Source organism: Paramacrobiotus metropolitanus, unplaced genomic scaffold, assembly GCF_019649055.1.
Source record: "Paramacrobiotus metropolitanus isolate TYO unplaced genomic scaffold, Prichtersi_v1.0 Parri_scaffold0000061, whole genome shotgun sequence".
NCBI classification, from domain to species: Eukaryota; Metazoa; Tardigrada; class Eutardigrada; order Parachela; family Macrobiotidae; genus Paramacrobiotus; species Paramacrobiotus metropolitanus.
In genome coordinates, this window is record NW_026570281.1 from 211583 (window position 1) to 233701 (window position 22119).

The 22119-nt window shown below is 46.8% G+C and overlaps 4 protein-coding genes across 5 annotated transcripts; 1 reads left to right on the forward strand and 3 right to left on the reverse strand.

Moving 5' to 3' along the window:
* The first annotated feature begins 1512 nt into the window (after positions 1 to 1512).
* LOC129593325 (protein rogdi-like) lies at positions 1513 to 5489 on the forward strand. The gene is made up of 9 exons (XM_055489580.1): positions 1513 to 1672; positions 2405 to 2476; positions 2863 to 2899; positions 3261 to 3309; positions 3403 to 3460; positions 3529 to 3714; positions 3866 to 4084; positions 4324 to 4407; positions 5030 to 5489. The coding sequence occupies exons 1-9, from the start codon at positions 1625 to 1627 to the stop codon at positions 5078 to 5080; spliced, it is 804 nt and encodes a 267-aa protein (XP_055345555.1). The 5' UTR covers positions 1513 to 1624; the 3' UTR covers positions 5081 to 5489.
* Positions 5490 to 5972: 483 nt separating this feature from the next.
* LOC129593237 (MFS-type transporter SLC18B1-like) lies at positions 5973 to 14503 on the reverse strand. The gene is made up of 10 exons (XM_055489452.1): positions 13645 to 14503; positions 13394 to 13450; positions 13012 to 13107; positions 12696 to 12864; positions 12063 to 12396; positions 11766 to 11978; positions 11427 to 11522; positions 11247 to 11321; positions 6757 to 6850; positions 5973 to 6554 (listed from the first exon to the last, which is right to left on the reverse strand). Exons 1-10 carry the CDS (start codon positions 13918 to 13920, stop codon positions 6426 to 6428), a joined length of 1539 nt encoding a protein of 512 aa, XP_055345427.1. The 5' UTR covers positions 13921 to 14503; the 3' UTR covers positions 5973 to 6425.
* On the reverse strand, positions 7162 to 11234 carry LOC129593236 (lysyl oxidase homolog 4-like). Its single transcript, XM_055489451.1, has 2 exons — positions 8342 to 11234; positions 7162 to 8058 (listed from the first exon to the last, which is right to left on the reverse strand). The coding sequence occupies exons 1-2, from the start codon at positions 9750 to 9752 to the stop codon at positions 7829 to 7831; spliced, it is 1641 nt and encodes a 546-aa protein (XP_055345426.1). The 5' UTR covers positions 9753 to 11234; the 3' UTR covers positions 7162 to 7828.
* Positions 14504 to 15383: 880 nt separating the features above from the next.
* Positions 15384 to 21966, reverse strand: LOC129593264 (serine/threonine-protein kinase DCLK1-like). 2 transcript variants are annotated; one of them, XM_055489485.1, is made up of 13 exons: positions 21027 to 21966; positions 20143 to 20360; positions 18741 to 18834; positions 18557 to 18616; positions 18416 to 18477; positions 18186 to 18322; positions 18065 to 18122; positions 17884 to 17980; positions 17428 to 17734; positions 17126 to 17203; positions 16886 to 17063; positions 15968 to 16145; positions 15384 to 15881 (listed from the first exon to the last, which is right to left on the reverse strand). In XM_055489485.1, the coding sequence occupies exons 1-13, from the start codon at positions 21754 to 21756 to the stop codon at positions 15730 to 15732; spliced, it is 2349 nt and encodes a 782-aa protein (XP_055345460.1). In that variant the 5' UTR covers positions 21757 to 21966; the 3' UTR covers positions 15384 to 15729. The 2 variants fall into 2 exon arrangements, with proteins under 2 accessions (XP_055345460.1, XP_055345459.1); XM_055489484.1 differs by having other exon boundaries at positions 20143 to 20363.
* Between the last annotated feature and the right edge of the window lie 153 nt (positions 21967 to 22119).

Here is a 22119-nt window from a genome sequence, read left to right on the forward strand (position 1 = left end):
GTAGTGCACACAAACTAATAGTCAAATGACCTTTTGTGATGCCATTAGCCAAAGTGTGATGTGGACTGTAGTGACAATAGTGTTTTGTTGTGAACTGTGGTGGCATTAGCCCAAGCATTGTACTTCGACGTTTTTCGCATTCCGGACACTTCCGCAATATGGCTTCGCGTACCGGACAACAAATCTGCATATAGAGACATGGCATCCTCGTTGTTCTACATGACGAAAAATTTTCAGAAATTGACTGCGTGATAATTATTGTGTTTATGCAAATTGTAATATAAGTTTTCTAATGTGGAACAACACAGAGAATTCCGTGCCTCTAGATCTGGTGTCCGGTTGACGCGAAGCCATATTTGTGGAAATGTTCGGAATGCAAGAAAAGTGGAAGTAGACTTTATAACTACATCCCATGTTGAATTTGTTATGTTAATGTTTTTTTAGTTTTCGTAGTCTTCTCAGTTTTATACATGTGGGACACTCATATGAATGATAGGATATTGCGGGAATACGGTGGCCGGTGGAATACTTATTACGTCCATAGTTTATAATACTCGTAATGTGAATATGATCAATGCAAAGTATTCGTGACATAAATATATATAATAATCATTATATTTTGTCGTATTACCTTGCTTGATTTAATACAGTACGTACTACAATACGTAGTGTTGTACATTGTACTACGTACCAAGAAAGCGTGACTTCTGCTGGCTACAGCGTTTTGTTATCCCGTCGTTTTGACAAATGCACGACATTGCTATATGATCGTGTTACAAATGGAAAGCTTGCCATAATTAGGAATAGAAACTTGCTGTGGAATAATAAATTTTATTATTAATAAAACTGTACGGTTCTGGAAGCGCATGGCTGTTCTTTGTTTAGAGATGTTATTGCATAAATGCATATTACCGTTTCTCTGCCGCACATACTGTATACTAATGACATTCTGGTAGAAATATACGAATACGAATGACATATACGAATTATACGAATTGTATACGAATGACATTCTAGTAAAAATGTTATAAAATAAAAAAGGACCGCCCGGACCGGATGCTGCCCGCACGATAACGGAATTCGGACAGATGATACGACAGGAAACCGGCGAAAAACGAGCCACAGTGACACAGTCCCACAGAATACGAGTATCTTCGCCAGCGGATTAGCATCGAAATTCAACGAGGAAATGCGGCATCGATCTTGGGGACAGCGCCGATAGGGGCAAATTTAGACCAAATTTTCTCTGTGATTAGGCCGCCTCTGTCGATTGATGCTTAATATGATCGTTTCTGAGGTTGTTGTGAAATTTTTCTGTGAACAATTGTTTTTCTTTAAATACGAATCGTTAGTGACTTACTTACTACTATCGATTAAAATATGAAAATAAAATAAATAATTAGTTTTACTTCCGTACTTCCATTGCTAAGCAGCAAACCGCCCTTGGGGTGGTAGTTGTAGTTCCTAAAACCTACGTCAAGATTTCTGCTTACCATTAGAGTAGTGGTTATTCTGAATCCAAGCAAATGGGATTCGAAGTAAAAAGTATATCGTGTACTTCCGAATTCAGATTGTCACCGTCTGATTGTGAGCTGTTCAGTCGGGTTGATATGGTATTATCATCATGGAGTTGGACGAGGAGATAACGGAAGTGGACGAAATCGACGCCTTGGTAAGTGTCAGTGGCAGGCCCAGCGGACTTAGTTTGTGAAGATGAACGAAGCTGGTCGTTTAGACTTTAGCCCGCGACTTAGTCAGCCTCACTGCGCTGGATTGCAATGGTTGCTGGTTGCGTTTTGTTCGAGCCATTATTGTTCAGGACTATAACAGAACTGCAGAAGCTTTATAATTACCGTTGTAATGCTTTTGTCTGAACCGTATATGCAGCTCGTAGCTGTAAACTGATAACGAGGGCCTTGAGGAAGGAAGGAAGGAAGGGCGCACGCCTTGCGTTCTGGTGGTTTGTGTGAAGATTAGGAGAACGGTGAATAAGTAAGGAAGGGAAGAGGTGGGATGAGCTATAGCTACTGACTGGGGTTGAGGCAGCGATCCAGTATCCAACTGCAGTCCGTGGCCGTGGCCAGATCAGGCACGAGCGGTGGGCTGGTGCTGTCTGTCCGCGTCGTTATGGCACAGTGTTGGACGTGCCAGTACCGTGGGGAGCTGCCACAGTCACTGATCACCGCTCACCCCTTTGGTTTCAAGCCAAAGAGCGCATGCGCCGCCTTCGTTAATCGCGGCGAAGCCACGGACCTGCTGGTGCTGGATGAAATGCAACAGCGAAAAATATGAATCATATGATAGACGGTCACAGACCTAACGGCTAACATCTGCTGTATTAACTTGGCACGGGTAGTAGTACGTGTTACTAATTGCACTCTTACCGAGGCGGCCGTTATTGCAGGAGCGCGAATACCGTTGGTTCCTCCGCACCGAAGTCCGACCGCAAATCGGCTACCTACAGGGAATCCTTACGGTAAGCTACTGACAGTGCTCAGCCGCTCACTCACTGCCTTTCATTTGTGTAATCAGTAGTCCCTTCATCTTTCAATTCTCCCGTTCCCTATGGCTGGCAACTGCATGGGCTGTCTATGATTGTCCATGCCTGTTGGCTGTCCCGTTCAGACTCGTCTCTGTTTTTCCCTTTCGACTGACCGTAGTAGGCTGCTAGCTGCCGTAAGCGGACGCTCACTGTCACGCGCGTGTCTTCACTCGTCTCTTAAATTTTTTTGCTGTATTTAATTCTTTTAATTAAATACAACATAAGAATTTGTATTTAGAATATCAGTGTTAATAAGGGATAATACTACATGTGCAGTCACAATCATCAGCGCTGCATCAGCCTGCATGTGTTTTCTTCAGGAATGTAAAGAAAGGCTTCCACCTGCTTCCTTCTCAGGTATGTTACCGTATGTACGAACGATTCAGTAAATTGTACGGTTTAATATTGATCGGCTACGGTAAATTGATTTTTCGTAATTAGTTTTTCACTTTCGATCAGTACTGTACACGTAATTTTATTGAGTAATATTTCTTTTCAAGCCTGCATTTGTGTAACGTTGGGCTCCGCTTAGGATGTTTCTTGTCTGGACTCCACATGTGTAGTTGTTCGCTTGATACAAATTGTGTTTTATTTCCTTCTCTACATTATTCGCATACGGGTCACCGGCATTGTGCACAGATTGTTAGAAAATGAAGTACTTACCGGTACTTGTACTGGAACCGCGAGTATTTGAAGAGTATTATTTGTTGTGATGCAGATCGTCAGAAGAATCCCCGCGAAGAGCGCTTCGTTGTCAGCCCGACCAAGTGAGTATCAATCGTCTTGTCGTGGCCCTGCTGGGCGCAGTGGCGGCGTGTCAGCCGATGTGGCCTCTAACTGTTTCTGGTTGTTTGTGGCAGTGGCGGAGATTTTTTGAAATGCATCGTCACATTGACCGGAAGCCGCATCACCGCGGCGGTAAGTGCAGTTCCAGAGTGCAGTGATATATTTGAGAGACAGTGGCTTGAAGTTCATTGGCTTTCCAGGACGTGACATTTAGGATGGCCACCGCGAAGAATCCCGGCCAAATGATGAAGTTGGGTATTCCGCCGGAAGCTCCCTACCAACTGCAGCAGCTGCAGGACGCTCTTAATGCGGTCAGCGATGCGCTGGCCCACCTGGCGGCGCAGGATGCCGAGTACGAATTCCAGACGGCCGAAGAAGTTATCAAGGTTAATGCTATAGCTTGTCGCAGCTTCCTCACTTGTCAGGATGCAGGGCGCATTTTATTTGCTTGTAGTTCAACATGGTTGCTCATTGCTAATCCATTTCTTTTGAATGAAAATGGATGTGAATGTGAAGTTTTTTGGTGTGACCTTGCAGATTATCCAGCCGGCTATGGCGCAGCTGTCGCAGGCGCGTAGTACCCTGATCGTCCCCAAGAAGCGTTCCTTCGACGAGCTGAAGGGGGCCTTCCACCGGCGCCACTTCGTGCCGCCCCTGCCGGCCGACATGTCCGCCAGCTTCTACCTGCAGGCCCACAAGCTCGTCTTCGCTCTGTACCAGATCCTCCCGGGAACTGGGAAGTTCGACTGCTATCAGGTGGGTGCTGATATCAGATGGGTGTTATCTTGTCCTACAGCGGCAACTGAGCGGGGTGGCGCGTCGTGTCATTGGGTCCCGAGAAGTATCCTAGCGATGCTGCTGGTTTGCGTGAACCTGCGGATATTGTCGCTGCACTGGATGGTTAAGCCATCTTACAGCAAAAGCCTGTTAACGAGCAGCGTGCGTGTGATGCTGAGCGGAAGTATGTGTGCTAAGGATGGTTTGGATGATTGCAGGGCGAAGTGTCCATTCCGTGGCTGACGGAATCGCTGGTGCTGTTGACGGTGGCCCTGCAGACCTGCCAGCAGCTGCTCGATAAGGTACCGATCAAATAATAATTATTGAATCGAAACTGCCGCTGTCACCTTGATTCATGTTTACTAAAATCAATATGTGAAGAATGCGGGAATAGACAATACAAGTTTACAATTGGCATTTACTGTACAAATGATAAACAAAATATCGAACTTCTAAAAAATAAAAACAGGTTCCTCGAGATTGTCAATGCTCTTAGGCATTGGTTAAGTTTTGTTACCGTCGACGCTAAAACAGTGTTCCTGCTCCTTAGATAGGGCAGTTTTTGCATCGCCGTTACCGTCCGTGTCATGTTTGACAATGAGTTACTTAATGGGGCCAGATTTGATTGGAATTTTCTTGAGCGATTGATGTAATTATGAACACAATTTAATCAGTCACGATATCACGACGACAAATTTTTTCGACGCTGCCGGTGAGAACTGACAAGTGTCGTGCAGGTCGTTTCGTACTTACCGTTATCTGATATAGTATGGATTTTGTTTGGCAGTAGTCTAAAGCGGCTTTGGCGCCGTTTCATTATAGCGCAGCATTTGCCGCGGTCGATCGAGAAAGAAATCCGGTTAAAGGAAGATATGTTTATTCGCTATTCGTTTATTCGACATGTCAGTTGTCGACGTTTTGCAGATGAACATTTTCATGCAGAATCTCGACCTTAGTCCCAAGCCCTTCGATTGAATGGATTGAGCCCTTAGTGGGGTCGCATAGACTGGCGATCCCGTGAAGCTGAAGCGATACGGATCGCAAACGTTGCCTGCTGGTTGTGGGGGTGTCGTTCCGGTGGTTGATTAATTGTTAGTGCCGTGGTATGGTCTGTCTTGTTCTGTCATGGTTTTGAAGTGATTCCGCATAATCAAAAGCGGCTGCGTCCGTCCGCATTGAGACCGGTGGATGCAGCACGTGTGTAATGAGTGCCAAATATGCGGCGTCGCAAATCAAACTGCTCCTTTTGCGTACTTGTCTATGTCACAAATGCTGCTGTGTGATTTTTGTCGATCTGACCTGGTATGTGTCTGTAACTTTGTGTAATTAACGTTCTCCGTCACTATTGCATTCCCATTTGAATTGATTAAAGGTTAAGACTTGATACGTGATGAAATCATGAATACTATGTTAGTATAAAATGACCATCAATCGGATATTGGGAGTCCATATCTTCGGTCTTTACTCTTCACTTCTTCCCGTATCAGTCCCGAGTTAAACGTCAGCATAGCCAAAAGGGAAATGCAGGCTGGATGTACCTGTAGTCAGCAGAAGCTGGACACACATGACTGGTTAGTCCACAGTGCTCAGCCTGCATCTCTTTGGTAGCGCGTCCGGCACAGGCAAAAGGAACTGACCTGCCACAGTGCTACTGTTGCGTGTTCCGACTGACCGTCAGAAACTGTCGCGTTCGCTCCCGATTGCATCCTGTACAGAGCTATACGACTAATCAGCTACTCGTTATGTGAAAGCTTTCAGTCATACGAAACGGTTGACAAATGCTAAACTGCTTAGCAGTCACTTACTCCTCAGTCGATAACTCGATGAAGAAGCGTCCTCCCATGAAAAATCGGACATTCTCATAACACCATACTGAAATATTTAATTGAATACTTCTACTCATAAATACGCAAGCAAAGAAAACAGATCACAGCCTATAGGCCAATGGCCGGCAAATAAAACAAAATAAAACCCACGGTATAAAAAATGCAGAAAAAAATTTCCGCTGAACAGCCAACGCGTTCGGCAGAACCCCCACAGAGTATACTTCGTCGTTAGCAAATAGCTGAGTGAAAGAAAAGAATGAAAGAGCTATAAATCAATCACCAGTTAAGAGAAAAGCACCAATTAACAACGCCCCAGTCCAAGAGCTCAGGCAGGTGCAGGAGAACAAGAGCAAGAGTCGGTAAATCAGGTCCAAACGTACTGTCGTGTGCTGAGAAGCAGAGGAACTAGTGGAGAACACGGTATCAAGGGGACCTCAATCAAGGAGAGACGGAGGATGCACGCGAACCGCCACAGCCATTTGTCCCATCCTTCATCAGGCCGCCATCATGAGGGGCGACGTCTCGTCCAAGTCCTCCTCGTCGTCCGGCACGCCCACGAAGAGGGCTCTTTTGCGGGAAGCCTTGCGCATTTCGTGCATTAAGTACATCACCGTCACAAACACCTGCGAGTGCACAACAATCAAATGACGTTAACTATCAGCAGTGGTACAGTGGTACTGGCACATCCATAGCGTAACATCCGACCAGCAACGATCCCTACTAACCAGTAACAACTCCCAGTAACTCACCATACGATATGTTCTACTACGCACAGACATTGCGCACACCATTTTCACCGCACACAGAAATGTTGCTGACACTTACCACAATCAAATTCAGGAAGGCGATGCCGGTCACTGTCCAGCTGAAACCGTACTCCTCCACTGCGAACCCACCCACCGACGGCCCCACGAAGGCTCTGCAAAAAGCTTATTTCGTAACAACATTTATCACTATTACCAATACCGTAAGCATATATACTCGTATATTCCACTTTTACGCAAGATAGCCGACTTGCGTTCGGTCACGATGACGCCTATCTAAGCAAGCGTAAAGCGAAACACTGACAAAATAACCGAACAAAACCGGGGATCGCAAGCGACTGCCTGTTATCTATCCTCCTCAAGCAGCTGCTCAACAGGTACGGTTACCGCGCTATTAACTGAACTGCCAAAATATGTTCACTGTTAACTTATCCATGTGCATGTAGCTACAAAAAAACGGAGCGACCACGCGCACGTCATTTTAATCCCAAGCGTGCATTTACAACCGTTCTTCGATCATCAACAAAATTCACTGCTCGTCTAGCACCACGCTATCACCCTAGTCGATGCAACAATCATGCACCGCCATCTACAATGTTTTTAAGTTTTAAATACACCACCAAGATTTAACCACATCACCGAGATTTGGCTCTGAGCCTCTGACCACCAATAATGACTCACGAGAACACCATAAACCTATGGCTGCAGCTGACAGTTAGCCGGTTGCAGTCGGCATGAAGACTAGAAACCCAGTCAAGGCTCTGGTGTACTGAATATCGTTGCAACTTTCGACAAGCCGAATTTTCGTCAAAATAAACCATACAGCGCCGTCACCTTGGTGAAAGTTTGGATCTGAACACATAAGCAGTTTGGCCAGTGAATGCGCATGACACCTGTAGCACAGGAAGGAGAAACTTCAGTCAACTGGAAGTGGGATTATAAACAGTTCTGCGTCTGTCCGGCTTTCCACTTCGTCCAGCGGGAAAAGAACAATCCACGAAGAAGGGAACCACACGAATGGCACACATACAAACAGAGATCGGGCCGTTTGGCCCTGAGCGGCACTGCACTGAACGGCATTCATTTTCATCCATCCGTTCACTTCGTTTCACTGCGCTGCCTGTTCAGCGCCTTCACCCGATTCCCACGACACTGTTCGAGTGACCGGCCAGCCGGCAGTCGTCGAAGTAGGCGGTGGTGTCATAGTAATACAGCCGACATAGCACCACGTTGTTGTCGTAGCTCATCTCCGCCACTTTGGTGTCGGGATTGACCGACGCCTTGAACGTGTACACGCCCGCCTTTACGTCTGTCAGATCGATCCACTGGCAGTCCACGTCGTGTTTGTAGATGTCAAAGCATCCTGCAAAAAGTCACAGCTGCTCACCGATCTGCAGGCTTGTACCATTTTCACGGATGTACTGATCATAAAACCATTATGTGGCATCGGAAGCACAAACCAATATCTGTTACTTGTATTTTATAATAGCAAACACCGGCTGCCTAAAAGTTCGTTTATAGCATAAACTACTTTATACTCTATCGTAACATATCGCCTGGCTGTTGATCTGTCCAAACCAAGCCGATACGGCAAAGAATAACTGAGGACAGCCAGATCACAAGCATCACAAATAAGTTTTCCTTACCGACGGAAATGCCCTGATCGCCGAAGTTGGCACAGTTGTACTTCTTCTGCCAGGCCTGGTCACAAGCGTTGTCCTCCAGGCAGAAGCTGGCCTTGTGTCCCTCGGCCACGCGTCTTCCCTGCTCGTCCAGGATGTCGAAGTGAGCAAAGACCTCCATCGAATGGTAGTGCTTGTGGCAGGCATGCCACTGCCAAAGGTGCTTGGGAATGAAGGAGACAAAGTCGGCCTTGCCCACGTTCTTCGTGGCCAGCGTGAAGCGCAGCAGGCGGCGCGTAATCCAGGGGAAGTTACGGGCCTTCTGGTCCAGCTGGTACGCCGAGGAAGACAAGCAGTTCTCCTCCATAGCGCAAGTCAAGTAAAACATAGGCTGGTCTTGCAGGTACACCGAGCTCATCAGAAAATCCATGTCCGGTACCAGGTCCGGCAGCTCAGTGCTGCACATAACGCCGGCGATGCTTTCTCGGCCGCGACACTCCGCTTGCCCTGCTTGCGGGTCCTTGTGAAGGCATTCCACCAGGTTCTTCTCGTGGCCGTTACAGGCCACTCCACTCAACACTACCGCCCGCTGCGGCCCCGTGAACAATACGTTCTGAATGGCCCGTGAACCCACTCCCAACCCCAATTGTCGGCACACCACATCTGTCTCTTTCAGTGACCAGCCGTTCCCACAAATGACGCCCCACTCGCCGGCGCCATCCCAACGCACTTCCACCCTTCCCTCGCGATTATTCCTCCCACCGGCCAAGCGCAGCTGAAAGCGTCGCCGATCGGAGAGGAGAAAAATGTCATTGGCCAGCGGAATGGGGTTTTCATCGGCGATCAGCATCGGTGTCGGACGCACTGTAGTCTTTGTTGTTGGTGGGCGTGGTGTTGTTCTTGTAGTAGTTTCGATAGCAGTTGTCGTAGTGTGCCCGCCCGTTCGCGGCGGCGAGCGTCTCGGAGCGGAATGCGTGATGTAGGCCCGATTAGGTCTGGCCCTCGGCTGCGTCCCGTTACTGATCAGTCTGGCCTTGCAAATGACACCGGCCGCCTCCGAAGTGTCGCATTCCTCTCCGCTGCCCCACCCATCCGAACGGCAGCTTGTCAGATTGCGCTCGTAGCCCCAGCATTGTACATTGCTCAGCCAGATGTGCCCGTGTGTTAGACCGAAGCGGGAGGCGGTTGTGGCAAAGTCCGAGCGTGGAAAGCCCAGTTGCCGACAAAGGACGGTAGCGTCACGCAAATCCCATCCGTCGTCGCACACATAGCCCCACCGCCGGTCGTGATACACCTGCACGTTGCCCTCAAACTCAGTCGTGCCTCCCACCAACCGCACTTCTCCGTCTTCCGGCTGGCACGACACCAGAGTGACCAACAGTAGTTGCAGATAAATCGCTCCTTCGAGAAATTTAATAAGGCACACACGGCTCATTTTTTAAACAAATCCACTGGCCACAAGGGTGTATATTTCGCTATGGAAATTGGATCAAGTGGAATGCACGACTATCACAAGTTCAAGCATGACATGACGGTGGAAAGAAGCAGGCGCCCGATCTTCTCACTCTCACTAACACGCTTCACAACCAATAAAACCCATCTTCTGTCGTTTAGCCATCTTTAAATGTCTTACGCCTGTGCTGACGCGTGCTGCTTCTCAGCTTCGTAATGAGCCTTCTATCGGTATTGACGCTAACGCATGGTGGCTTTTTTGGCCAGAATGATTGATGAGAAGCTATGCGTAACCCGGAATTTGTCACTAAGTACACTTCCTGCACCGATAACTCTTTTTCTATCGGCCTCTCTCTCTCTTTCTTCTGTTCTCCTGCGCTTAATCCAGCAACGGCAGTACACATCTGGCCACAGCTGGCTGCGCCTGTGCCTGCGGCTTGGCCAATATCGCCGCTTCCGCCAGAATCCAAGGCAAACATAACGGTAACTGGCGATGCATGAACTGCCCCGTCAGAAACTTGAAAAACAACTGTACAAGCAGTTAAAAACCCTGCTGCATGTACAGCACCTAACCAGCCCTCAGTCAAACGGTGAGTGACTCAAAACCAACGCATGCAGTGCCAAATGACACCGAATCACTGTCACCATCCAAAACAACGGAAGACATGAAGTAATGTAACATCACAGAAAAGCGCAGTACAGCTACCCATCTTTTAAAACAGGTAACCAAGACCATAAGCAATCAAAACTAATAACCAACATTACCACTTTTATCTTACTAACTGCACTTTCACAGAACTTGCAACTTGCTTTTGAATATCTAATGAAATTACTTGATGAAGCGGCTTATGGCTTCTGGTCATAACTGATTACCACATAATAATATTTTTTCAAAAACGAAATCTATTAATTTGGTAAGTACAACATATTAATAAATACCTAAAACCAGACTGAATGTAGTTTCTTTTGCAGCACTAGTAGGGGCCATTACCCGCGTTCATAATTATTATGATACACGGATGACGTCGTCAGGTCTAAAAATGGATATTAGGTGTAAATAAACAAACCAAAGCAAGTTGCTATCATTGCATCCTGGCAGCTTCTTTGCTTCGCAGGCAAACAAGATGCTATATTAAGCCCGGCTACACGAAACCTGACAGGCCGCGTTTCACCAACGCCAACTCATCCTGTGTTACAAATAAATGTGCTGACACTCCTAGCAGCGTAATTCATAAACTGACTGCATAACGGCCAAAAATAAATTTACGCGAATCTCACGTGACGACCATTAGGATTTACGAGGTGCGAACGTGATGCAAACATGACAAAAACCGTCAAAGATCTGATTCTCCCTAATTTACCGAGTTATGTCAAAGTATCCGTACCTACCATTGTAATTAATCTATCAAATCAACACCTGGTCGAAGAAAATAAGTAACGAGCAGACAACGCAGGTTACTGGCGCCCCTTCACTTACCCCAAAGCAGTGGCTGAACTCAAGGCTCCCGAAACAAGGCCATGCGTCTCGAAGTTGTCTGGAAATCCAGCATTTCTAAGGAAATAAGTAATTGTCTTCAACAGCCACAAACCATAACATGACACCACCGAACGCCCAAATCAACAGGAGGAAAGCGAAATACAAGGCAGCACTACGTACATAGTCGCCTCCAAATTTTTACCAAACGGGGGAATCAGCTGGCCGCATGTTCCCAGTCCCAGGATGATGTTGGCGATGATCAGCACCCAAAGCTTCCTGTGTACAAGCAACGAATTTAGCTTCTAGCCTTCTAGTGTATCAATTTTAGGTTATTAATAAGCACTTCTCAATCATTCCATAAACGAATAACAGCAATTTTCTTGCATATTAAACTTTGCAAATATATTGTTAAGAACGTTAGGTAAAGCAATGGAAAGGAGTCGCGGAATATACGCCAACACGCACAGCCAAGCGGAAGCCTGTGGTACTGTGAAACTAATGAACACACTCTGCACTTACCCCTGCAAATGCATAAAGGGTGCCGGTCCCATGAAGAGGTAGCAACTGCCGCTGATGATAGCCCCCAACGTGATGAACTCTAGCGCCCGGCCTCGACGATCCACGATGACACCAAGAAAGGGCGCGCAGATGAAATAGAGCACACTAGGCAGGAGGAAGATGGCCCCCACTAGTCCCGGGGAGATGTGGAACTCCTCCAAATGCGGCCCATACCTGAGGAATGAAAAAAAACATGTTGAGATTAAAGACTGTGCCGTCAGCAATACGATTATACGACACCCGCAATAAATGACTAACATGGCGTCCAAGAATCCTAATCCAAGCGTGGCGGTAAAAACGGACAGCAGCGTGATCCAGACGCCCGGGATGGACAGATACTGGCGGTAGGAAGGGCTGTCCTCCTGCGAGGGTTCGGCGTGCTGCATGGAAGGTACCAGCAGCCAGGAGGCGATGCCCACTAACAGCACCACCGAGCCCAGCACCGCAAAAGGCAGGATGAAGCCGCCTAGCTGGTAGAGAAGGCCTCCGATGGGCGGCCCCAGGGTGTAGCCCAGGCCGTTGAAGGTCTCACAGGCGCCGAAGATGGTGGAGATGGCAGTGGGGAACTCGTTGGCGATCACCGTGAAGGATGCTAACACCCAAAGGACTCGCGTAAATACATTCGCTAATGCGGTGCCAGTAAACTGATGAAGCAGAACTATGGTGTTCGGCAATAAAATAAGGGCTGTACTCTGTATTAACTAATAGGAAAATTAGTTCCCCTTCAGTCTTTTAGAAACATAAACATGAGCGGACAAAACTGCCATATCAACGAGCAGCTGGTCCTGGCCAAAAAATCGCACCAATAGTAAATGAGTCATCATTACTACCGGAGCGATAACTTATAAATAACTCACTGCTATGATCAGAGCACGACATTGTTTAGCTCACCTGTGAGGAATGCGGAAACACCAACGGCGTCCACCACGCGAATAACGAAGCACATTATGACGAAGGAGCGGCCGGCGGGGCAGAATTCGAGAAAGCCCATGAGGATAGCCGCCGCGCCCGTCGTTAGGATGCCCGTAACGAAGAGAAACTTGGCGCCGAACAGATGCATCTGGAAAATGATAATATACAGACAGGTAAATAAGACAATAGCACAGACTGATAGCGCCCCGGCCCTGCATCGCTGACTCTAGCGGAATCAGAAGTCAGATCACACGGAAGCGCTATGGCAAAAAAAGTAAGAAGAAAGTGTACCCACGTATTTCCCCCAAATCGGCGACATAAAAAAGATCACTAACTGGAAACATCCGAAAACGAAGCCCACTTCCGTTTCCGTCGCTCCTTTCCGCATCGCCTACATAACACAGATTTAATAATTCACACAACCAGACACTGTTGACGCTGTTAATGAATATGCGCAAATACCCATGCATCACGCACAACCAACATTCCGGCTAAATTTAACGCCCTATCTTCAGAATGATATACATATACATCAACCCAAGAGGAACATCATCAAGTTAACCAGCAAAAATGCTGCACTGCTTTGGCAGGTATGTACACCATTATTAATCGTAAAATAAAAGCTGAGACGTTGTTCTGGCACTAGGCTGATTTGGTCAGTCAGCGGCGTAACTTACATAGCTGGGGAAAAAGGGAGCGATGCAGGAGTAGAAGACTGTGGCTGAGAAGTTGGCCTGCAATGAAAGCCAGTTAGACAAATTAAAATACTTACTTGACAACTGCTAGGTACACCCATCAACTACTACATCAAATGCACCCAAGAAGTAGCGCCTTTCTCTTCTTCCTCCGCCCCGCGTCAAAAAGGGAGCCAGCGGTCTACATTCGCTGGACAGCGGCTGAGCACAAGGCCTGGAGACGCCGTACTTACCAGACAAAGGATGGCCACGAGCATCTTCTGCTTGCGCGTCATGGCGCGGAACCAGGCCAGTCCGCCGGCGGGCTCCTCGCTGGCCGCGTCGCCGTTGACGCTGAGGGGCCGCGTGAGGAGGGGCGCCGAGGCGGAGACGGCGGGGCCATGGCTGAGGGTGTCGCTGAGCAGCTCCTCGTCCTCCTCGCGGATCGTGGTCGGCGCCGCGAAGGAGACGGCCCGCGTGATGCGCGGTCGGAACAGGAGGTTGTGCGACGAGGACTTGCGCGAGAACATGGCGAACACGCAGTGCGAACGTAACTGAGATAGTGCGCAAGCAGTGACAGGTCCGCACAGAAACACAAGGCAGATCACCGTTCAACCACCAACCAGCGCTCCTGTTCTTTTGGCAAGCGTACAGTGCAGTCTTGTCAGGCGCAGATACCCCAGTACACAAACTCCACTCTAAACTCAGATAAACCGCCAGGCTACTGGCATTCACGTATGGTATAATTCACTTTCGCAAAAAGGCATTTGTTCACTTCATAATTCTCGCCATTAACAATGCCACAACTGCATCCTAACATACAGTCTAGGGTAGCTCGCAACACGAAAATCGCCACATCGTTATTAACAAAACAATAAGCTGCAAAAGGACTAAACATCAAACCAGCAGCAAGTCCACAATCCCCATTAAGCTGCTTTCGATAATCAAAATCGTGCCAAGTACAACCCTGACAGAAATGTTATGAAATTTTGGGCTGAAATTAAGTATTCAGGCGCACCATTAGTTTGTCTCGCGGACTGGGGTCAGTCTAAACTAAGTATCATTAGTAATGGGTTATTTCCGCTGTTATTTCCGTTCAAGCACGCGCCCGAAGAGAAGCACAGTCATGCTATGAGCCCGTCAAAATTTTGGGTAAGTATCTCTACATGCTAAAGGTACATACTGTACTGTACATACGGAAAATACAATTAAAAATGCCTTGTCAGCGCGTTATCGCATTCGTCTTTGTCCGCCGATTAACCTTTGGATAAACACATTCATGAATCTTTAGATACAAAAACTGGTAGAAATTATTACTACTGGTTCCAAAATATGTAAATTTTGGTACTACTACAACGCATGCACTCGTAATCGCAGCCAATAAAATTTTTTCTTGTTCAATAACTATTATGTAGTTCGTTCAATACATATGCAACCGGTATTTCGTCTCAACTGGAATCCGAGGCCTTCCAGAGATGATGGGAAAAGTAAAGATAAATGGCTTGAGAAAAACAGAATCATGCTATCTGACACAAATTTTCGCAAATTTAATTTAGTTCCGTGGAACTAATAAAAATGTTCATGTGTAATTATTTGTCGAATACCACATCTCGTTCCCTAAAACTATCGCGCAGAAAGCAGATCTCAGGACATAGGAGCGGAGCAGGGCCAGGCGCATATCTTACGAGAGTTTCTACTTCTTGTGAATTGTACTTTTATTCGGCTTCGGCCAGCATACATAATAAATCGCCTGCGCAGGTTTACACTAATTAAAAGCATCAAATTTTTAAACATTAAAAAAACATCCAAAATCGTTAGTGTCACGCATGATCTTGGGACGTGCGTTAAGTGAACCCAAAACAGCTGCTGCATTTCCACGGACTACCGCTAGACTGAAACGTTGTCTTAAAAAGGCGGTAGACCGAGGTTCTACTTCTTTAATTTTCGTACTGTTTATTCCCAACAGCATGCAGCAAAACAATCAAAGGGCAAGCACCAGAAGGTGGTTATTCTTATAAAAACAACTAAAAACGAGCAAGAACGACTTAGAACGTTCATTGTTTGGTAAACCATGGGAATGAAACCGGAACCACATCTGACTAGAACCATTAGCTACGCCGTTTCTATGAACTGAAGGCGACAACAAATCCTACAAACTTACGAAGGCAGTACCAGAAAAAGCAGAATGGGCACATCAATTCAGTCAACGCATACTTGAGCAACACTTGCAAGAGACCAAGGGGACGAATGCCGCAGACAGGGAAGGAAGGACAGGACCAGTGAAAATAAAACGGCTCAGTTTTCCTGAGAAGTTTGCGGAGCGGCAGCGTTGGAGGAGTTCAAAAGTCGCCCCAGAAGGCGCGCGTCAACTCGCCAGGAAGATCCCGCACTGAACTGGAAGAGAGCTTCTTACTGCAACGTCCTCCAAGGATAGGACTAAGACCCGTGTGCGTGCTGGCAATCGCTTCCCGTACCTCTGCTCCGTTCTCATCTGCCCATGACCACAGCATTGATTCGTACTTAGTAAGCACTCGAGCAAGCTCTCCACAGAAACACACGATTAACAAGTGATGTTACCTTGGAAGGTAACTTTTCTGTCGGTCTGAGACATTTCGCGATCACACAGCATTTGGGTGCTGCGAGCCAGTTTCTTCGTGGCGGGCTGTGCCCGAAGGACGGGGAGTTGAATTCCGCTGTCACTCGATAACGACTCCACCACCGATGCTTCCCGAATCGGCTCCAGGCGACAGTGCATCTGCAGCAAAAACATTCACGTTCTAAGCAAACTTAGAGAAGGCGAGCAGTACTGCTTCAGATACCACATACCGTACAGCACACCGCACATCACATTTAAAGCTTAACAAGATTACTTATGAAATTTAGTTCACTAAAATCTCGCTCACTGATAAAAACTCGTGTTTTGCAGCCTAGCTGCTAAGACGGTAACTGCTATAGAAGTATGTGTGAACACAATCGATCAATCGTCTCCTCGTGCACAGCCGGCAAAAAATTATTATGTATAACTGTATGTTGTGCTAATGATGTTGCTGGTTTAAGAGTGCGCAATATTTACTTCACTCACTTTATACTTTATAGTTTCTACGCATGTATCTAGTATCTACCGTATACGCACAAAACCTATTTTAAAGAACCAAAACATCTAACGTAAAGCTGAAGCATGCAAGCGCGCATGCGTAGCCACTTGAAGTCGTGGACGCTAACAGCAATAAAAAAATTCAAATTACGTGATTACTATCGTATAAAGACTTCTCAGACATATATTCGCAGGGGCACTTATAAGCGATTCTGGCGGAAACGGGAGGAGATCTGATGTTATTCTAAAATCTGTCATGCTGCATAAATGATGTCACAATCCGCCTAAATTTCCACTACTCTAGTGGGTCCCAGAAGCCATCAACGGAACCGTACTTTACCGCGTATAAACACGAAAAGACGGTAAAGAAACTCTACCAGATAAGTGCATGGGTACTGTACCTTCATCCACTCGTGGTCGAGAATCTGGTTGGCGTGGTAGCGGCTACTGACGTCCACATCGATCATGCGCCGGATGAGGTCTTTGCCCGCCATGGAGACATGGTCCCAGTATGGAGAACGGAATTCGAACTCCCCAGCAAGGATCATTTCGAACAAGGTTTCTTGGTGGTTGCCCTCGCTAAATGTCCAACACACCCGTGTCACTCACTGGCAAAACGAAGCAATTACAGAATGCCATACCTCTGGAATGGCGGATATCCACAAAGCAAGATGAATGCTGTCACTCCAGCCGCCCAAATATCTACCTTGAACCCGTAACTAAATTGTAAAGGCAAACCCGTTTTTATCAAAACATGTAAGAAGCATGAAAGAATATGCGTAGCTAAACACCAAAAACAGCTTCGTCAACTTAATCCAATAGATTTCGTCAGCCGCAGGATATACGACGCCAAACAGGCACGCTGACAAAGTAAAATTCCATACTCGCAGTCTCGCACTAACACAACCATTAGCGGGATGTGCGGTTGCGGCAGACAACTCACCCGGTTTCCGTAAGGATTTCGGGGGCCACGTAGGTGGGCGAGCCGCAAATCGTCATCAGCAGCTCGCTCTCCTTGACAAATGTCGCCAGTCCGAAGTCGGCCAGCTTGAGAGTGCGTTGTCCGCCAGCGCTTTCCATGACCAGCAGATTTTCCGGCTTGACGTCGCGATGGACGACGCGGCTACTGTGCAGGTAATCCAGAGCGTGGCACAGACAGCGCACCATATCAGCGCTCTGCGTCTCCGAAAAATGCGTCACATCCGAGATCAAACTGAACAGATCCCCGCCTTTCACCAGCTCCATCACGACTGCCAACAAGAAACTAACTCAAACGTCAACCGCGTTTTAAAAAATCCTATAGGCAGTCAGACAGGTTGAAAAAGTTCTTAATAACTTAAAAAATCTGCTGTCCACTTCTTTGACTTTCCTTATAGTAAAGCACTCGGATCACACTCACCATACAGTCGTCCGGCAAAGCTGTATTCATCCAAGAGGTTAACGATATTGGGATGTTTCAGACGCCGCAGAATGCTGATCTCGTTGCCAATCAGTTTCTAACAACAATCAATCCAATCCCATGTATTCACACAGCCCAACGAACGCTGCAACGACCTCCTAACGAAAACTTCTGTACATACCTTATCGCGAATTTTGTTAATTTCGATGATTTTCATAGCGACCGTCCGTCCACTTCGCCTGTGGCAATCCCAGTAGTTTAAGTTGAGAAAACGGCACTGCGCAGGTGATTAGTCTTCTTACCACTCAATGCACTCGTGGACGCTAGCGAAATTCCCATTCCCGATGGCCCGACCGATGTGGTAACGATCGCGGATGTCGGGCGGGTGGTTGACGTTAAACAATGACCCGTCCATACCCCATCCTTTGGGCAGGGTCATCTGTTCAACACAAAGCAGGTTAGCAGGCAATGCATTCGCTGCTCGAACACTTAAATTCAACGACAACAAAAGAGAAGGATCGCCTTCACTCACTCTGCGTGACAGCCGGGGAGAAGGGACATTTTCGCGGAAACTAACAACGTAAGTCCCAGAATCTGCATTCAAATACCAACACCAGTCACGCAATGCAACTGTCAGTCGGATAAATTTCATATGCAATCAAATTAACATTACTTGTTCCCAGACCGCGGTTTCCTGACCGACTGATCTTTCTTTTAATTGATAACTTTTCTTCTGCAAAAGTAACCAAATCTGAGCATACAGAGTAGTTTAATATCATGACGTTTATTTTCATTTTCTGTTGTCTGTTTTCCATAGCAGTGCAAAAGCGGCTTTGCGCGTAATTGTTCAATTATACCTTCAGGATCCAAATCCATATCCGATTTTGTAACTTTCCCACTGGTGGATGCAATAAACACGTCGCCATGGAAAAAGTCAGCCAAATTAAAACACTATAAAAAGAACAATTTTCATTTACTACAACGTACCATGGCGATTTTTCCAACAGGTTTGCACTAAAAATAAAATAACGAATGCTGACTTTTTCGTAAGTCATCTAACTTGTATAGTATCTGTACTGTATGTATGCCGACAGTTTGTTACGTGCGCGTAACTGAAGCCCATGTTCCTAATCTGCCAAATTTCTGAGCTTATATTTGTCTTTATATTTAACCAAAAGTATTTCAGCTACGAGTCTACAAACGAAGGTTTGATGTACAGATATAGTCCAGCAATAATAAACAAATGCTGGATATTTCATTTCGTAAACCATTTAATTTTGATTTGTCCACTTTGTTCACGATTATTGCTCACAACTGGGATTCTTCTATTTTCTTCGTCGCACTAAACCTTCATATTATTAAATCGGTTATCATATTATCATAAATTATAAACTTATTTACCTACTTAGGTATACCTAATCTTATTAACAGCGAGTACAGCTGGAAGAGATTGGATTCTCAAAGCAGTTTGGCGCGGTCAATGAGTGATAAGCTACGCAATCAAATAATAACGCTACTGCCGCTTCGAATGCAGGGCATTAGCTGCTTCAGTTGTTTTCTGGTGGAAGACCAAAGGAGCAAACATGGCAGACTAGAATGCAAACCATGGCCTGGAAAGGGGAATTGGGGAAGCAGCATTGGCCGGATAGTACAAGGGTTTGCTCTACATCACGTAAGTGCTAGCGTGACTCTTGCATTGACCATTATGGAACGAGCACTGCAAGCGGGAATCACACATAAAGCCAAATCGTTAATGTGCCAATCGATAAGGGAAACGATATCATTATATGGCATCATTCTTGTTCCGAGAACCGGACATCGGAAAGCCGAAAGGGAACAGACAATTGAAATATCGATTTTTCTCTTTACCATTGTATCACATACAGCTGCATCAAGGTCAAGTTACCGATCGATATTTATGGTCAACATCAAACATACTTCAACTGCCTGCGTATCCCAAAATTTTGCCAAACAAAGATTTCACCCCCCCTATTTTCATGCATCGTTGCTTTTACGCAAAGTTACAGCAGTCACTGTGGAAGCTTTAATAAAATTTTGCTGGAGCTGCTTTAGTGGCAAAAATAGATATTTCACAAAAGTTCACATTAGCACATTATCAAGCTGCAATCATGTTCATTCCACAACATAATTTTAAACGTAAATAAAAGGCATTAAAACAAAACTCAAATTCGAATAACGGTATAACTCTAATGAACTATTAAAATGTAGAATGTGCAAGTGCAGTAAGTAAGTACGTACCTCGAGTTTAAAGGTGGCGTTATAGACGCGTCGTACGGGCGCCGGCAGTGGACTAAAGAAGCGCGTGATCTCGTCTAGAACGTGCGTGAAGGACTGTGCTGAGCGGTCATCCAGCAGAAAGCGCATCAGCTGGCGCGGCTTTGGCCCGTTAAGGAAAACGGAGATGCGCTTGGGGCTGATTGTGGGGAGGCTGCTCGTCAGGATAGTCTTGTAGGTGCCTGCTGCAAAACACAATCTTAATGAAAGAGTTGTGCGCACAATTAAAAGGCAATCACAAACTGAACGTCTAGCTGCCTAACGGACAGAACCGAAATTGATACGGCCTACATGAATTGTGCCAGCGCAACTGGAGCGGAAGTGCGTCGTTAAAGTGTGCCCATCAACAAATTACTGCAACTCCTACAGCGAAACTTAGCGAAATATCAGAAACGTTTTAACCGAAACTGCGGTATTCTGTCATCGTTAGAGGGAAAGCACATTTTATGCTCACAATAAAACGTGTCGATCAACCGGGCATTCAGCCGGGACCATTCTGTATCGTTTGGTGTTAATGTGAGGCATTTAACCTACCATCCTGCACCCCATCAACACGGGATTATTGGCACAAAAATATTTCGTTGGAATTTCAGATACAACTACGGGTACGGAACATCACTAATGAGAAAAGCGACGGAGCAATGCAAATCGTGAGATACAACAACAAAAAATAACCTAATAAGCGTAAGATATCAAAATTTATTTAAGCTGTGCGCTGGAGCCTACAATCACTTCCCACGTGGATAGATCATGTTCGTTCGACCATTAAATTTTGTAAAATCAAGTATTCTAACCATCTAACTTGACAAACTGACATGATAAAAAACTGCATAACTTTGAACACCCACCTTGGTCCTGTCTGGAAGCGGGCTCAGCCAGAGATCGTCGCTTGAGAATAGCCTCCTCCTGGGCCGCCGTTTTGCCGACGCCGTTTAACGCAAGCGGCACTCGCCCTCGCGGTCGGATGGCCAGATAGTCCAGCTTTTTCAAGGCGCTGCCCGAGGAGCAAACGTAACAGTGGCCGTCGAGCAGTTGCTCCAGGGAGAGAACGGGACTCCCGTCCATCGCCAGCAGGAAGCGAGCGCCCTTGGCCAGGAAGATGCTGTCGGCCAACTGTCGCGACAACTGCAGCAGCAGGGCCTCCACTGAGCGTACCTTCTCGCAGGTCACCACCACCTCCAGGCCCGCGAAGAAGCGGTCTCCGTTGCGATAGACGCGGATACGTCTGGATGGGGATGATGCGGACGCTGCCAGGAGCCGCTGCTCGTTGCTGCTGCCAATACCAATGCCATGGCTGGGGGCAGCATCCCGCGGATATGGGCGCGGGGATGGCGAGGACGAGGGACGGGGAATGCGCGATGGCGTCGCACTGCCAAGAGCAGAAGCAGGCGTGGGACTGACTGCTGCAGTGGCCGCACGTCGACTCCATCCACTCGGAGAGGCGTCCTTCTCCCTGCTTCTGCCTTTGGCCACAGGGACATCTGCACCGAGACCGCTTCTCTGACTGGCCAACGAACTGCCATTACAATCTCTGGAGGCCGCTGCGCATGTCTCGCCCGCAGCTGTCACGGCCATCATTCAGTCATCTACGCATGCGTCACAAAACTCAGCTTTCCTCTGCCAGGCACAAGCACACCACTATTGTCAGGGCTGCCCTTGACAATGCTTTCAATAACCTAACAAATGCACGGACATATGTCGAAAATCATCTTGCGAAAAAGCAAACAAAATCCAGCCCAGGAAAAGAAATGGGAATGAAAATTATCAAGTCCAAAATTTCAGCTGCAAAGCAAGTGTGCAAGCAAGTGTGCTTTGCTTGCAAACAAAAATTCATGTCATGCTGTCTGCTGTCAGCCGCCGCAGAGGTTGCGAGAAGTGGGCGGTGCGAGTCCGCAACCAGCGAATGGTAATTTTCAAGAATTGGAAGCAGCATCGAGTCAA

What these genes read in the sequence shown, in the direction of transcription:
- LOC129593325 (XM_055489580.1), top strand. Translation starts at nt 1,625, where the DNA reads ATGGAGTTGGACGAGGAGATAACGGAAGTGGACGAAATCGACGCCTTG. An exon ending in TCCACCTGCTTCCTTCTCAG is followed by an intron (nt 2,900 to 3,260) that starts GTATGTTACCGT and finishes GTTGTGATGCAG; the next exon opens with ATCGTCAGAAGAATCCCCGC. An exon ending in CGGCCGAAGAAGTTATCAAG is followed by an intron (nt 3,715 to 3,865) that starts GTTAATGCTATA and finishes GTGACCTTGCAG; the next exon opens with ATTATCCAGCCGGCTATGGC.
- LOC129593237 (XM_055489452.1), bottom strand. Translation starts at nt 13,920, where the DNA reads ATGTTCTCGCGCAAGTCCTCGTCGCACAACCTCCTGTTCCGACCGCGC. An exon ending in TCGTGGCCATCCTTTGTCTG is followed by an intron (nt 13,451 to 13,644) that starts GTAAGTACGGCG and finishes CTTTCATTGCAG; the next exon opens with GCCAACTTCTCAGCCACAGT. An exon ending in TTAGGATTCTTGGACGCCAT is followed by an intron (nt 11,979 to 12,062) that starts GTTAGTCATTTA and finishes TTCATTCCTCAG; the next exon opens with GTATGGGCCGCATTTGGAGG.
- LOC129593236 (XM_055489451.1), bottom strand. Translation starts at nt 9,752, where the DNA reads ATGAGCCGTGTGTGCCTTATTAAATTTCTCGAAGGAGCGATTTATCTG. An exon ending in CGATCAGGGCATTTCCGTCG is followed by an intron (nt 8,059 to 8,341) that starts GTAAGGAAAACT and finishes GACTTTTTGCAG; the next exon opens with GATGCTTTGACATCTACAAA.
- LOC129593264 (XM_055489484.1), bottom strand. Translation starts at nt 21,756, where the DNA reads ATGATGGCCGTGACAGCTGCGGGCGAGACATGCGCAGCGGCCTCCAGA. An exon ending in ACGCCACCTTTAAACTCGAG is followed by an intron (nt 18,835 to 20,142) that starts GTACGTACTTAC and finishes TTCTTTTTATAG; the next exon opens with TGTTTTAATTTGGCTGACTT. An exon ending in GGATATCCGCCATTCCAGAG is followed by an intron (nt 17,064 to 17,125) that starts GTATGGCATTCT and finishes TTGGACATTTAG; the next exon opens with CGAGGGCAACCACCAAGAAA.